The sequence below is a fragment of the Rhopilema esculentum genome, chromosome 10 (genome assembly GCF_057945365.1).
Source record: "Rhopilema esculentum isolate cy_ngs chromosome 10, ASM5794536v1, whole genome shotgun sequence".
NCBI lineage: Eukaryota > Metazoa > Cnidaria > Scyphozoa > Rhizostomeae > Rhizostomatidae > Rhopilema > Rhopilema esculentum.
In genome coordinates, this window is record NC_142824.1 from 5,901,023 (window position 1) to 5,915,117 (window position 14,095).

Below are 14,095 nucleotides of genomic sequence, written 5' to 3' on the forward strand. Positions count from 1 at the left end.
TTGGTCCCAGAGAATTTTATTCTTCTAATAAACTGGATATTCGACAAGAACTAAAATACTTATTTACACAATATCTAATGCATCTAGGAAACTATCCTTTTCAGGACAAAGACGTAAAATGTATCATACATCAATTTCAGGACAAAGACTTAAAAGGAATTATACTGGCTAAAGAATTCGTTTGCAGCCAAAACACTGGCTTTCCATCGGTGACACGGTTTATTTGATTCGCTTGTCAGTCAATCCATTTGGTTGGTCTAAAACCACTGAAACTTTCACCGACTGTGCGTTTTGAGCGATTCAATGTCGTCCTGAAAAAAATTACTCACATTACTTAAAATAGAGGGATTTATTCTGGCTAATACTCCTCACATAGAACCAAATGAATTTTGTATGACCAGAGCAGAATCAGAAACTGAGAAAGATGATTTCAAACCAACCCCGCTTGGTGATACTAGGCAATGTCGCATAATCTTGCATACTGACGACAAGATTTGGAATCTTGTTCGTCATTTGTGCAAAAAACATTTTCTTTGGGGTTGGGGGGTGGTTGTACCATGATACGTGCTTAAACGTAGTCTGCTTCAAAGTTCAATCACAAAATCTTCATAATAAACCAGATATATTTCTGTCAAATATTATGTATGGAATACAAAATATTATCGTGTGTACACTACTGTCTGCTGATACAAACTGATATCCATATTCTTATAAGCAGCAGCTGAAATTGCTTCTTATTGCATAATCTACTTTGCATGGTTTTGGAATATTTATATGACAATCCATGGCGGTAGTTCATCCAATTTCAACTAATTTTCCTCTCGCAAAATTTATAGATGCTGTTTCGTAACAGGATAAAAATCAAAGTAAAAAGGCAAAATCATATATCATAAAATAGACAGCTCATAAAGATGAACTCCATACCTTTTGTATTGAGAAGTTTCTGCCTTGCTTTCATGAAAGCTATTATATCAGCGTCTGTTTTACTATCCCCCGTCAGGTGAATGCCAGCAATGCTTCTGTGAAAAGGAAGTACAGTTTTTCTAAGAAATGAATAAGTACAGCTTTCCAAGAAATAAGTAGAATTTTAAATCTAGTTTGCTTTAGGAGACTAAATTTAATGTCATATCAAATGACGTAAGACTGGAGTTGTCAAACCTCTCGGATGACTTACTTGGGGACTGAACCCACCCTTTATGACTGGTGCACAATAACAGGGAGAATTTCGAAAATTTTGCAGCTTTAAAATTCAACCTGTTTCATATTCAAATCAATTAGCTTCCTTTTCATAATCATCCCTGCATGGACCTACTTTTGAAAACTGTGGATTCCCTTGTTCGAGTAACAAGACCATGTAAAATTTTACTTTCAAAAGTACCAGTTATCAGACATTGACTGTGTATATTGACTATAAATAAAAACTTGGCTCATCTTTTTCATTCAGCTCTTCGTTTAGTCAAAAGTAAAGGACTTAAGTTGGGCATAAAAAAGTTTTCATTCAATTTGTTGTTAAAGTTCGTCATATAAAATAATAAGAATCACAAAACTTTCTGTACTGGTACATACTTCGGATTTATTGCCGTTTAAAAGTTCGAAATTGATGTGTGTTTGGTGAAAAATGCGATTCATGTTCGGGTTTGCAAAGGGTCTTGAGACGAATCTGCTGTGACGTAAAATCAGGAACTTTTGGTTTAGGCAAAGAGCTGTTTTTGGAAGGATTAGAATGCCATGAGTATTTTTTGCAGTGTGCTGAAATATTTTAACAGTTGGTGAATTGAGATTTAAGTGGTTGTTTAGATAGTTAAAGGTTGGTCACCAATGAAGGTCGAAAAACTACTTTCAAATACATGATCCTTCATCAAGAGAAAAAATCTCTCAAAAGCACCAACCTTTATCTTTTATTTCACAACTTGATATATATGATATGTAAAACTTTATAAATAAAATTGAGCAATTTGCCGATAAATACTGAACCAGATTCAAACTTACGTGTCTACAAGCGCCGCTTTCTGATGACTACTGTGTTTTCTTGCTTCAGTCAGTTGTGATAACGATTCTCTACGCGGGTCGTCAGCAGAAAATATCGACGATGCTAAATGGGCCTCTGCTCGCAGTTTACTAGCCATCCGTCCGGTCTCATTATGGGTTTCGTATTCGTTTTGCCACGCGGCACTGTCTTTGCTACTGCTGCTTGAGTCAACAGAGCCGTGTCCGCTTGCTTTTCTTGACGCGCGGGCATTGCGAAGAATTTCATGCAAAGGCTTGTCCGGAGTGACTGGTGGTGTCTTCCAAGCCATTTTTGACGCTGCCTGAGCCTAGAAATGGTTAAAACAACCCGTCATCGATCTAGCCACAGTAATCTATGTAGACTTAATTGGCATTTTTGCTGTAACAAGAAAATATTCTGGCGCAAAATTCACAGATAAACACCATAAAATCGGATAAGGAAGCACAAACACGGATCATTCGCAAAAAGTATTCGTTTATACTTAATCATATAATTGACTTTAAAAACAGTCAGATACAACGCTTTCAAGAAAATTCATAAAATTGAAGGTAAATTGAAAATATCTGTTGAAAGCTTGGTACTAAAAAACTACTTTGCGCGAAAAGACAACTCGTGCATAAGCTTAGGTTAAAACTTTGGTAAAACAGGGCGGTTCTAAGTTGCAACTCTGACCTTCGCGCGCCATGCAATCATCGGGTTGTTCTATACAGTTGCGTTATTCACGGTATCCAACATTTTATGACAGACCGGGTAAACAGTAATTTTAATAGAGTTCTGAATATATATACCTGCAATGCAAATATTCTTAAAAGTACTAATAAAGACGAAATTATAAGTAGCACTTTTAACAAACCCCCGAGTTGAATACCTGGCCTACTGTATCGATGAAAATTGCATTTTTTGATGCATCCGTCCACCAAATTTCGAAATCTTTCTGCATTTGAACTTTTGACTTCTCAAGGAGATGTTGCAAGTGTTCAATTTCCGTTTTCAGATTCTTGAGCTTTGTAAATGCATCTTTGTAGCTGGAGGATTGGAAGAGCAATGACTAAGATTTGCCTTCTAATAAGATTTAATAAAACAGACAATAAACCTGGTGTTGCAAGGAATACAATTATCAATAATACATCAAACAAAAGTGGTGGAATCATCAGATTTAATTATATTTTCAGAAAAATGCCACAAAGAAGAGCACTGAGTAGCCAAGCTGCAGAGAAGCAATCATTGGTGGTAGGTATCTGAAACATTCGGTGTGTAATTTCATCAAAAGGCCTCCGACCTCTATTTTATAAGCCCAATATACATTATGATTGCGTAGGTACAGTAATTCAATATCAATTGTATATGATCATTATACTGATCACTCAACGCAGAAACTGCCTTTTTTTGAAAAAAAATAAAAGGACACATTGATCATGGTACAAATATTTAAGTAAATAACAAAATTGCGTCATCGGTTTAAAAGGTAAATAAAGAAATGTGGTAAAATGGCAGCAGGATTGCTGAATATAGACTTAAATAAAACATACGTCGCTTTTTCTCTGTTAAGTAATTCTCTTAACTTCATTTCCTTTGGATCTGGTTCGTTTGCAGATATATCGCCAGTTAGGCCTGTTGATTAAAATCGTTTGGATTCAAGATCTTCTATTCACTAAGCTACTCCTCGCATTAAGATCTTTTTCAAGCTCAAATCTTTACTGTAATGTTATTGTAACAATTTTATTGTTGTGAATGTGATCAGGAAATCAAACGGCCCAATCAAGAACCCCAAAAATTCTGCCTAGTGAGGTCTCTCTAAACGACAATGATAGATTCTGAATCATCACAAGGACTTTCTCCTGACCAGCCAGTTATTCTTGGTAAAATATTTCGGTTTTTCATTATAAATCGTACAAAATATCTCCCCAATGATAAAGTACGATATATAATTACGTCAAATAAGGACTTTTGCATGATAAAATATTTATCTCAATTCAGAATTACGGGGATTCTCTAAAAGCAGACTAAGTGCAATATCGAGACGTACAATTATCAAGGATTTAGAAAAAGGCAGTTGTGAAATTGCTCGGCAAACTTTGGGCAAAGGCAATTAGATTTTTCACTTGAAATTTGTTGTTAACAATCAATCAGATTTTGTGTTAAGTGTTAACAATCAGGGAGAACTCATTACCTTGCATCGACTGACGAATCTTCTGCTGCTCAATTTGCGATTTGAACGAATCTAGAGTCAGGAGTAAATTTTTTTAACCAGCAAGCTTGTCAAGTGACATAAAGGTTCTAGATTATAGGATAACAAGTGATGACGTCATAACATCGCTTTGTAGAAATTTGAATACAGTTAAGAAAAACTGAAAGACCCTATACAATAATCCCAGCTATGTGAAATCAGTTAATGTGTTTTAAACTGGTTGACATATGGTCAGTGAAAGATCTGAAGCTTATAAAAGGATCAGTTTTGTTTTGACTTGGCTCGTAACGTGTAGACCAAGACTGCTAGTTATTTGATAGGGAAATCGAGTGAGTTTATTTGGTTATATTTCAGTTAATTTTGATTTGAGACGACTATTGCATTACATGTGGGTTTTGACACCTTTTCATATACATTCACTACAATCGTTTTCAAGTATCAAGAACTTTTGAGGCAATTTCAACTATTCACCCAATCTAAATACAGTTCCAACTTTGCCCCTGTTATAGCAACTTAGTCGAATTCGATAGGAATTGCACCCAGCAAATAGGCAGCCTTAAATAACCGTCAATGTTTTCTTTAAAAATTCGACCAAATAAAAAAAAATAAATAAAACTTCAATGCAATTCAAACGTAAAGAAATGATAATTATACAATAAAGAACCCGAAAATTCAGCTTTCATAACAGTCGTTTCTAAGGAAAGTAAATCTTCGAATACCAGTGCAACTGATGCCTATTGTTACAATTAATAACTAGCAAGTTTGAGTATTCACAAAGCTACTTATTTCTGTTTTGTGAATTTGCTCAAACCGACCCGTAAAAACTCATATGGATTGCATACTTATTGCTTTCCTTGACTCGTTGACTTGCTCCCCAAGCGACTTTGCCTCTGCGTATCTATGTAATGAGCAAATCAACATCAACTTTTTGCATACAGTTGAGCAAAAAAAAGTTCCTCATCCATTTATTGGTAAATCAATTAATTAGAAAAGGGTGATATCAATGAATGAAAATTTTAATATAACTTGAAATCAAGGTTAAATTGTAGAAAGAAAATAAGAAGATATTTTAAAAATAACGTTTCGAGCGTAGCCCGTATATTTAATGGAAGTTGTAGCTTAAGTTGAAATGCATGGTCGCTTGAAACTTTGGTAAGGTTGAGCATTTTGGCAATAGTTTCTTATACTGAATTTACCATTTTTTGAAAAAATTCCTTTGTTTAATCGTCGAACAAAAACTGACATAAGGGAATATAAAAATGAAGTTTGACGCCTTGTTCAAAAACGAAAATAATGAACTTAATTTTCTTCAATTTTGGATTGTTGACAAAGATGCCGAAAAAGTGTATAGTGGCATGCATATGTAATACCACATCTACCCCCTTCGCAATTCAAAACTGGAGAACATGTATTTTATTATATAGAGATACCAACACTGGACCGGGGGCAAAGGAGTGCAAATCTTAACAACGCTTGCTCATGACGGTAGACTTATTGTGAAATTGTTGTTCAGTATATTCGTGCAGTTTAAGCTTGAAATGAACACTTAAAAACGAAGCTCAAAAATACTTACTTTTCTTTAAGAGATTTTTTCTGTTCGTGAATCGTGTGATTGTGTTGGTAATTTTTCTTAAATGAGTCGAAGGCTTCTTGCCTGGCAACAGACATTTGGCCTACATGGAAAAATCTCCTTTTAGTCTGAATCATAATTGCTTCTTTGAGATATATGTACCAGAAATGCATTTGGTTTACAAATCTAGCTATCATATTTGCTTAAACGAATGCTTAAAAATTTGCAGCTTTGCCAGAAAGTGTAGGGAAATTGAAGTTATAATGAATGCAAATTAGACAATGACGATACCAAACGAATGAGCATTTGTGATAAGAAGGATTAGACAGTGCATCAAAGAGCAGTGAAGCAATCAGACGATTCTCAAGTAAATTTCAGTCCTGATAGTTAAATAAATGATATGGTTCAGCGCCTGAAATAAAACAAGCCCACTTGTGGAGGCTGAGAAACTCCACAAATCTTCCTTTACATTCATAATGCAGCCTGTGGGATCGCAGATTATTGAATAACACATAGTTCCTGATTACAACTTGGTCAAGCTCAACAAGTAACCACAGTTGCCAAATCTAAATCGTGTTTCAGGCAAAGCTGCGTTATATCCTTGGCAATTGGTTTAATCACCAGTAAATGCAATCAAGTATTCTAGAATTTATAACAGCAAGCTTTATCGATCTTAAAAGGCTCATAACTTGACACTTTTTTATAGTTTACTAAAGTATGTAAACGAATAGAATTATGGTAGTATGCGCATCATAAAGCATCATCATTGAAACACATATTTTTTTGTAGCAAAGATTGACGACTATTCACAAAATGATTAACCATAACCAGGCACCGCGCAGCCATTTGGCTAGCAGGGGCTATAGCCCATCCACTTTTTTTGCAATAATAGGCTAGAAAATTTTTTTGAAGGTTTACTCTAACGCAACTTTGGATAGTTTACTCCTATGTAGCAGCAGTTCTCATTGATTGGGAACCATTTTCGTTCTTTTCCTAGGTGCTTCATCTTTTTTAATGATATGATGTATTTTCTAACTTGGTTAGCTTGGTTTTTTATTACCCTCGAGCTAATTCGATCTATTTTTATAGTTATTGATATTATCTTCTCTGAACCAGACTGTTTATAAAAATTCAATAGAAATAAGCAAGTATTTTTTAAAAGGAGCGTTTTCTGGCGTTCGAGAGGGCGTGGCCTCAAAAATTTTTCGGTCACACCCATTTCAGCACCTCCACTTTTAGAGTGGTGCGCGGTCCCTGACCATAACTACAGAATCAACACAAAATTAAACTGATGCTCTCTGCAGGCTAGTTAAAGTGTCCTTAATAGTATGACGAGTGTATCTAGACACATTATTCTTATTTGTAGCTTTTTTCAAAACAACATCACATAATCCCAACATCTATGGGCTCGCTCTGCTTCTAAAGCTTCAACTGCCCTTACTGCACACGTATATAATACAACAAGATCTCACTTCTTTCGCACCGATTTATATGCTACATTGCTTCCAGCATTAATGGGTGGGCAGTCATTTGCTGAAATGTGAAATCCTTGGGGAAATGTTTAGATAATAAAAAACTCTAGAAGTAGGTATACTTCTAAACAATATTTGAAAAAGAAAAAATATAAAAAACACAATAAAGCTTACCATTATCATTTTCTATGTTTTTCGAATTTCTAATATCTGCTTGATTGGCTGCAGGCCTCTACAATGCAACAAGAGAATCGCCTATCACATTAAGGCAGTTTATAGCATCACTTTGTACGCAAACTGCAAGGCCTACACTACGAAGTTTAACGTGGGATGGGGTGCGAAGGCTAACGAAAGTGGGGGTCAAGCTTCTTTCACCTTTTATTGCGGCTTTGAAATAATTTGCTTCGCAAAAAAGTGGGGAGGTCATGACCAGCCCCCCACCCCCGGTGACGTTTGCCCTGAACTACTTGGTGCAAAAGAGCTTTATTAATGTCATTGTATATTCTATCAGTTTGTTGTCAGCAGATTTCATTCAAAGCAACAAATTACAATTTGATCATGATTTGCTCTACAGGCCAATTTTTTACTGGTCTTTACAGTTTAACAACTATAGCAACTATCAATACATTATTTTGTCACATGAAAGCCTATAGGCTATGCTTAACGACATATACAGATAAAGAAGTCTTATTACTATCGTTTAAAAGCTAGTTAACAGATGGATATGGAATCTATGCAAAGGAAAACAACAAGTTTACTAGATGTTTTTTAAAATACCATTAAAATGATATCAAAAACCGATTATTCTACAAACCTCCTCAACGGAATCTCCTCTGTTTTCAAACGTTTTACTTGTCCTTTGACGCTGTCTTGACGTCATTTCTCCCCTGTGTTCCTCTCTGTCATCAGCTGACCTGTCACTATCTGATGTGAATCCCCTGCTTCGTGTTTCTCGAGAAACAAGTTCCAAGTTTCCTTTCGAACCATTTGAAAATGAATCCAGACTTCTTTTCGAATTAGCAGAGCTTTGTTTTTCTTTCCTCAGCATGTTCACAAGAATATCTGTTTGATTAGTTAAGTTACAAAGTTGGGACTCGCGAGTGGAAGTCGGGAACAGAGGCCAAATGAACTGGCGATTGAAAGGATCAAAAACTGCCAGGCAGGGACAAGACTTTCGCCCAAAACACACCTTGTGTTCATTGGGATTGAACAGCAAATTTGAAGTCTTTATGTAAGTATTTACCAATGTTTTGGTAAACCGATTTTAGAGCGAACACCTCTGCTTGGTACCGAATTACAGTTCATTACAAAGCTTCTCTAAGGGAAGAAATTATAGGGTGAGTTGACTTATGAGATAGATTCCCAAAATACAAAAATATACATACTATTATGTGTCGATGTGAAAAGGATACTTATCTCATTGTCTCTTTGAAGTATCAACTCTTTAAGTTTCTTAACTTCGCTTACGTTGGAAAGATAGTTACTTTCTGATCGATCGGGTACAGGACTCTCATCCCTGAAATTATAGATAAACACATACCTCATCTCTGTGGAAAATCCTTCAGCATAAAATTTCTATAATCCAAAGTTATTTTAAATGTCTTGTCATTTGCTGTGATTGTGATTAAAAATAAATAACGAAAAATGGAAAGTATAAGAATATGTTGCTTGATAATCTTTAGATGGGTGTAGGATGTTTTATAAAAGTGTGTTTTCCAAAGATCAGAAACCTCTCTTAATAGAAAGATTTCTTAATTGGTTCAAAACACCATCTATACGGATAAGTTTCTTTGGTACTTCAAAGGTTTAGATAGGCCAATTTCAAACTTCGCTAATTAACATTCTATGCTCCCATACTTTAGCGAAGTTAATTAAGAATACGTAACTAGCACTCGTGGTTCGTATAAAAATCTATCAATTTATAGCCAACTGGTTTCTTGTTTTCTTACTGAAATTGGAGCAGTTGAAATTGTTATTCAGATTTCAGATGCGAGTAACGCTCAACTTCCGCTACAAAATATACATACCTTGTTTCCCTGTTTATAGACTGTTTAGCTTCGACTGATTTTTTGCGATAGAAACCCTAGAAAAGTGTGGAAGTTAATACAACGCTGCATAATTCACATACTGTATATATAGAAAAACCCTAGAAATGTATGCAAATGAGTCCAAAATATAAATACAGAAAGAAATTTTCTCTACTTTTAGTATTGTTTCCAGCAAGAAGTAATTGAGAAAAACTTTCGGATATATTAGGTAAAAATACAGAAAGATGACAAAATTATTGGACATACCTTGAGTAAGTAAAAGCAATGATTAATTTTGCGCATGTCCGCGCCTACAGATAAGACGGCTTCTGGATCATTGTCTTCCAAGAAAACCCGCACAGTTTCCAACAAACTAAAAAAGATTAACGATAAAGTTACGAATAACTTAGCTAGTGACTGGAATAAATATGGAATGCAAAATGAACAAGAGTGCATTGATCGTATTCAAAAAATAAGAAAAGTACCGTCAAAAGTGATGTTTCTATTGTAATTTTATATTGTTTAAAGGCATTATGTCCGATGCATTTCGCTGGCCATCTATATTTTCCATTGGTTGCATTAAACAATAGACCAATTGTTATGTATCCAATCGGCTCATTTCTCACTGTTTTCTCGATCATAAACGCGCTGCAAAGCCTATCGTTAAGTAGAAAAGAAAGTTCAATACACTGACCTCTTTCTATCTTCTTCAGTCAACTCGCCATCATATTCAACTCCCGTTGACATTGCCAGTTCGTCTTTCAGTTGCTGTATTTCCCGTTTCAATCGCTCTATTACCTTGAGTTTAAATACAAAAAAAGATGGTACGGAAGTTTTCTCATTATTTGTTAAGGAAAGCGTAGAAATTTTTTTTAATAACGTAAAGTAAGAGCATGTTGGAGATAGAAACAAATCTTTACCAGTTTTGGATCAAGCTCCTCGTTTAGGATCGCATCATTCTTGATCATCGCCACTCTTTGTGCAAAGCGACAAGTTGATATCGACTCCTGAAAAGAAATATTTGGTTTTAAATTCTAATGGCTATTATAATCTTTAGGTATAACAACTGAAACTTTTCATAATTTCTGTTTTATACTTCAATTAAAACTAAAAATTAGTAACAGTAGGAGATAAATGTCCAATGTAATTATGGATATGGGCTTAATTAATAAGAAAAAGATGTCCAATGTGATTATTGTTATAAGGCTATAAAAGCTTTTGTATCAGAAAAAGAAAATCATTAGTTATAAACTTACCTTTAAACGGGTTTTTTAGGCCCATATCCAGAATTTGGATATCGTAAGGTGGCCTACAAGCTATCTTTCTTTGAAAAATGAAGGTTTTGAACTAAACTTGTTCAATAATGTATACTATACAATAATCTTGTATAACCATACTTTCTAAGTCATAGTGCTTATTTCGTCTCCTCTACTGGCAATAACAAAATTTAGACTTCGTTGTATCTGTATGTTTTCTTATATGGTTCTAAAACAACGATACTACGGATAACTCGTGTTATCAAGGTGTGTTGCAAGAAAACGGGTAGTGTAAATAACCACAGCTCACATCTATATTTTTCTTTTCCACTGAACATGTTGCAATCATGGTTGTCATGCAATTTCCACCCAAACTTAAAGCAATAAAAGCAAAAATTAGAACAAGGAGGTTTAGGATCGTAGAAGTAGCAATGGCAACAAAAATGTTTTAAAGTAACCACAAGTAACCATGAGCAACTTAGAACAGTAACTTAAAGTAACCGTGACCACGTTTAAAGGCACAAAAAAAGCCCATGGTTGCCAAAAAAGCAACTTGTTCCATTTAGAAGGTTCAGATAGAAGGTGACGAAAGGCCAAAGCATAGAGCAACAAATATTCTCAAGGAAGATGGCCATAAAAGAGTGTCTAATTTAATATTGTTTCTAAATTAAATCCGACTCTACAAAACGGGGTATATGAATCTATCTGCATTGGTTATGATCAACTTGCCAATAGATTCAGAGGTATGATGATTCGGTGTCAGATGAACTGCTCTAACTACTAAGACTGTGTGCTACTTCGGCAAAGTAAAAAACCACGGACATCACGAAGGACGCATAGTCTCGACCATAACTAATGCTCTTTTACTAATCAATCAACATTGAAGGAAACAAAACAAATTAGACGTAATTTCATGGATATCACTTTCTGCAGTGCATCAGTACCAGACAAAGATGCCAACTATAACAAAACGATTTCTGGAGGAAAATTAAAACATGGAAAACGTTATGACGCTGCGGATTTGCTAACGACATACCTGTCACGTAGCACTGACGTCATCATACTGTTTCTGTATGGAATGTGGGACCGAGACTTCTCTGACAAAGCGATGATAACCTAAGAAGAGATTTAAAGTATGAAAGTTCATAGTTCTACTATCATACACGGTAGTTTGCGTGAGACAATATGGTAAAATTCTATTCAAAGTCACTTTTCAGAAAATTTGAGTTGTTGATACTATAACAACAATAAACAATGCACATGTATTATTTTTATGACCAAAAATTGGAATAATGAATATCTAAGTTGCAAGTCACGACACAAAAAATTCGAAAAGGGACTGCCTTGATATTTTAGTAATTCAATTTGGTCATCAATCAAAATAAATTTGTGATGTAAAACTCAAACATCGTGCATAACTAGATCACATTTCAAATTTTGTTTCTTAACCAGTGTTTTTACAAAACGGGCCTAGAAAAAATACAAAAAAACCAATACTGACTTGTTCCAAATAATGAAGAGAGAGATTGATGTACTTTGCCTCACTTAAAAGTGTGCCAACAACGCCAGTCTTGCTAACCCTCTCTGATCTGGGACAAAAAGCCAAGACAGTTTTAACAAAGGACCAGAATACAATACTAAGGGCTAGCATCTTTACTCTAACCCAGAAATCATCAAGGCAGCGAACTTGAACACTAAAATTAGAGCTAGTCCGGTACTGATATCCTTTTTTTGTATAAAAAATATATTATTATTATTTTAGATCGATTAAGCTTAAAGGAAATGCTTTAAAATCACACAAGAAAATACCATTGAATTTTCTGAAGAAGTATATCCGGCAAAGACATGTTCTTACCCTGCAAGATCTACAAGATGGAGTTTTGCTCGTCGAATGGTGGCAGTTGCGGGATCTTTCATTGTTATGTGAATGGTAAAGATACAATGAGATCTAGTGGATGCTTGATTCATCGGTGTCTAGAGAGAATATCATCGGGTCAGCATTTTTCCGTTAGCATACATAATCGTGGCAAAGCTTTTGTCATAACAAAAAAATACAAGCTGACTGACATCGCGCGAGAAGCGCTCGCAGAGGATTGATTCCAATATAATTGGCTGGAATACTTATATTTTGCTGTATAAACACTCCTATTTAGTTCCGCTCATTTTGCAACAGCCAAGAATATTACATGCTCTTTTTTCCATTAAAGTGATCATTGACAAGAATTTGATAGGGTGCTACAAGAATAACGAAAAAACCATAAAGTTCTTTTTGACTAAGAAATCATTAGAAATTTACAAAAAAAAATTTCTTATGCTAATCAAATGCGGTCATAAGATTCTTATACTAATCAAAATGTAACCTCATTACATTTCCAAACTGACAAAATGGAAATTTTCAAAACGTCTTACCTCTGCTATCATCCTGTTGGTATCACCCAAAAATAGAAGGTTCAGGGCTAAAAGACAAAACACCACCAATAAAAGGAGCACAGCTCTGACAAAGTATCCAAGATAGCTCCGACCGATTTCAAATGTTGATGTACGGCCACATAACGATGTTCAAAAGTGTCAGGAAACAGCATGTACCATTTGCAAAAGTCGATTCTTCAAAAGTATTTAAAATCGCCTCAAAAAACGAACTCGGGGAAACCCGAAACTTAAATCTACTCGAATAGAAATTATTTCATGCTTAAGTGTTAACTGTTTCATTAAAATCGGACGCCAATTTTCATGAATCAAGAAACGCAGAAGGTAAAAATAAAATGACTTTGATGCAAATAATTCTTAATGCAAAGGGTTCAGCCAAATTATCAGATGCTTTGTATCAGCCTTTTTCATTCAAAGCAAGGTACGCTTAAAAATTGCTTTCGAATTATTCTTATTAAAAGCGGAGAAAGGGAGTAAAGGTTTTCTAAAAAGATCATCATTGGGACCATGCATGTTTGTTAACAATCTGTCAAAATTGATGTTAATTGAAATCTTTGACCCAGAAAAGCACGGGATTCCAACTTGGAGCAAACATATGCGCAACATATGGAACTGAGATCAAGAGCCTTGAATTAGGATTGAAATTATCCCCTATGATACAAACAGGTAGTAGGCTATATCAGGCTTTAAATTATTCCCACCTGTCACGTGAATAGCTTATTGCCGCAATGATGGATCACAACCTAGTCTTGGCTACACATAGCAACGCGATATTTATACCATACGGATTTGGAAACGGGCAGTTATCTTCGCCGATTTCGAAACAGTATATATTGAGAAACGTTTGCATATGCATCTAGCCAACTTGTTTGCTGTGTCTTCTTATCTTCAGAATTTTTTAATCTATAATACCTCTATTTCACTTGCACAGATTCAGATAACATAGCATGTACCGTTTGCATCTTTTCAGAGGAGGACATAGCTTTCCCCTTCTACCCTCACTAAGCAAAAGAGAAATAGAACAACAACCCACTGGCCTGTGTGTGGTCTATACGTATTTTGTTACAAAGAAATGTCTCAGCATTAACAGCAAACCAAGCAATTGTATCCAAACACCAATTGATGATTTAGGTCATCTTCTAAAGAC

At 35.1% G+C, this 14,095-nt stretch overlaps 1 protein-coding gene across 1 annotated transcript in view; it reads right to left on the bottom strand.

Annotated features, from left to right (window-relative positions):
• Window positions 1-14,095, bottom strand: part of LOC135688494 (kinesin-like protein KIF6) — a 19,436-nt gene continuing 5,341 nt past the window's right edge. Inside the window, exons 8-27 of the mRNA XM_065205365.2 lie at window positions 12,931-12,977; window positions 12,377-12,495; window positions 12,023-12,110; window positions 11,558-11,637; window positions 10,832-10,895; window positions 10,186-10,272; window positions 9,960-10,063; window positions 9,533-9,638; window positions 9,266-9,321; window positions 8,651-8,754; window positions 8,053-8,300; window positions 7,413-7,470; window positions 5,770-5,869; window positions 5,039-5,094; window positions 4,179-4,229; window positions 3,538-3,619; window positions 2,877-3,033; window positions 1,990-2,315; window positions 925-1,019; window positions 1-311 (exon numbers count right to left, since the gene is read on the bottom strand). Of these exons, the coding sequence (XP_065061437.2) occupies window positions 301-311; window positions 925-1,019; window positions 1,990-2,315; window positions 2,877-3,033; window positions 3,538-3,619; window positions 4,179-4,229; window positions 5,039-5,094; window positions 5,770-5,869; window positions 7,413-7,470; window positions 8,053-8,300; window positions 8,651-8,754; window positions 9,266-9,321; window positions 9,533-9,638; window positions 9,960-10,063; window positions 10,186-10,272; window positions 10,832-10,895; window positions 11,558-11,637; window positions 12,023-12,110; window positions 12,377-12,495; window positions 12,931-12,977 (2,039 nt within the window). The 3' untranslated portion in view covers window positions 1-300. The remainder of the gene's footprint in view (window positions 312-924; window positions 1,020-1,989; window positions 2,316-2,876; window positions 3,034-3,537; window positions 3,620-4,178; window positions 4,230-5,038; window positions 5,095-5,769; window positions 5,870-7,412; window positions 7,471-8,052; window positions 8,301-8,650; window positions 8,755-9,265; window positions 9,322-9,532; window positions 9,639-9,959; window positions 10,064-10,185; window positions 10,273-10,831; window positions 10,896-11,557; window positions 11,638-12,022; window positions 12,111-12,376; window positions 12,496-12,930; window positions 12,978-14,095) is intronic.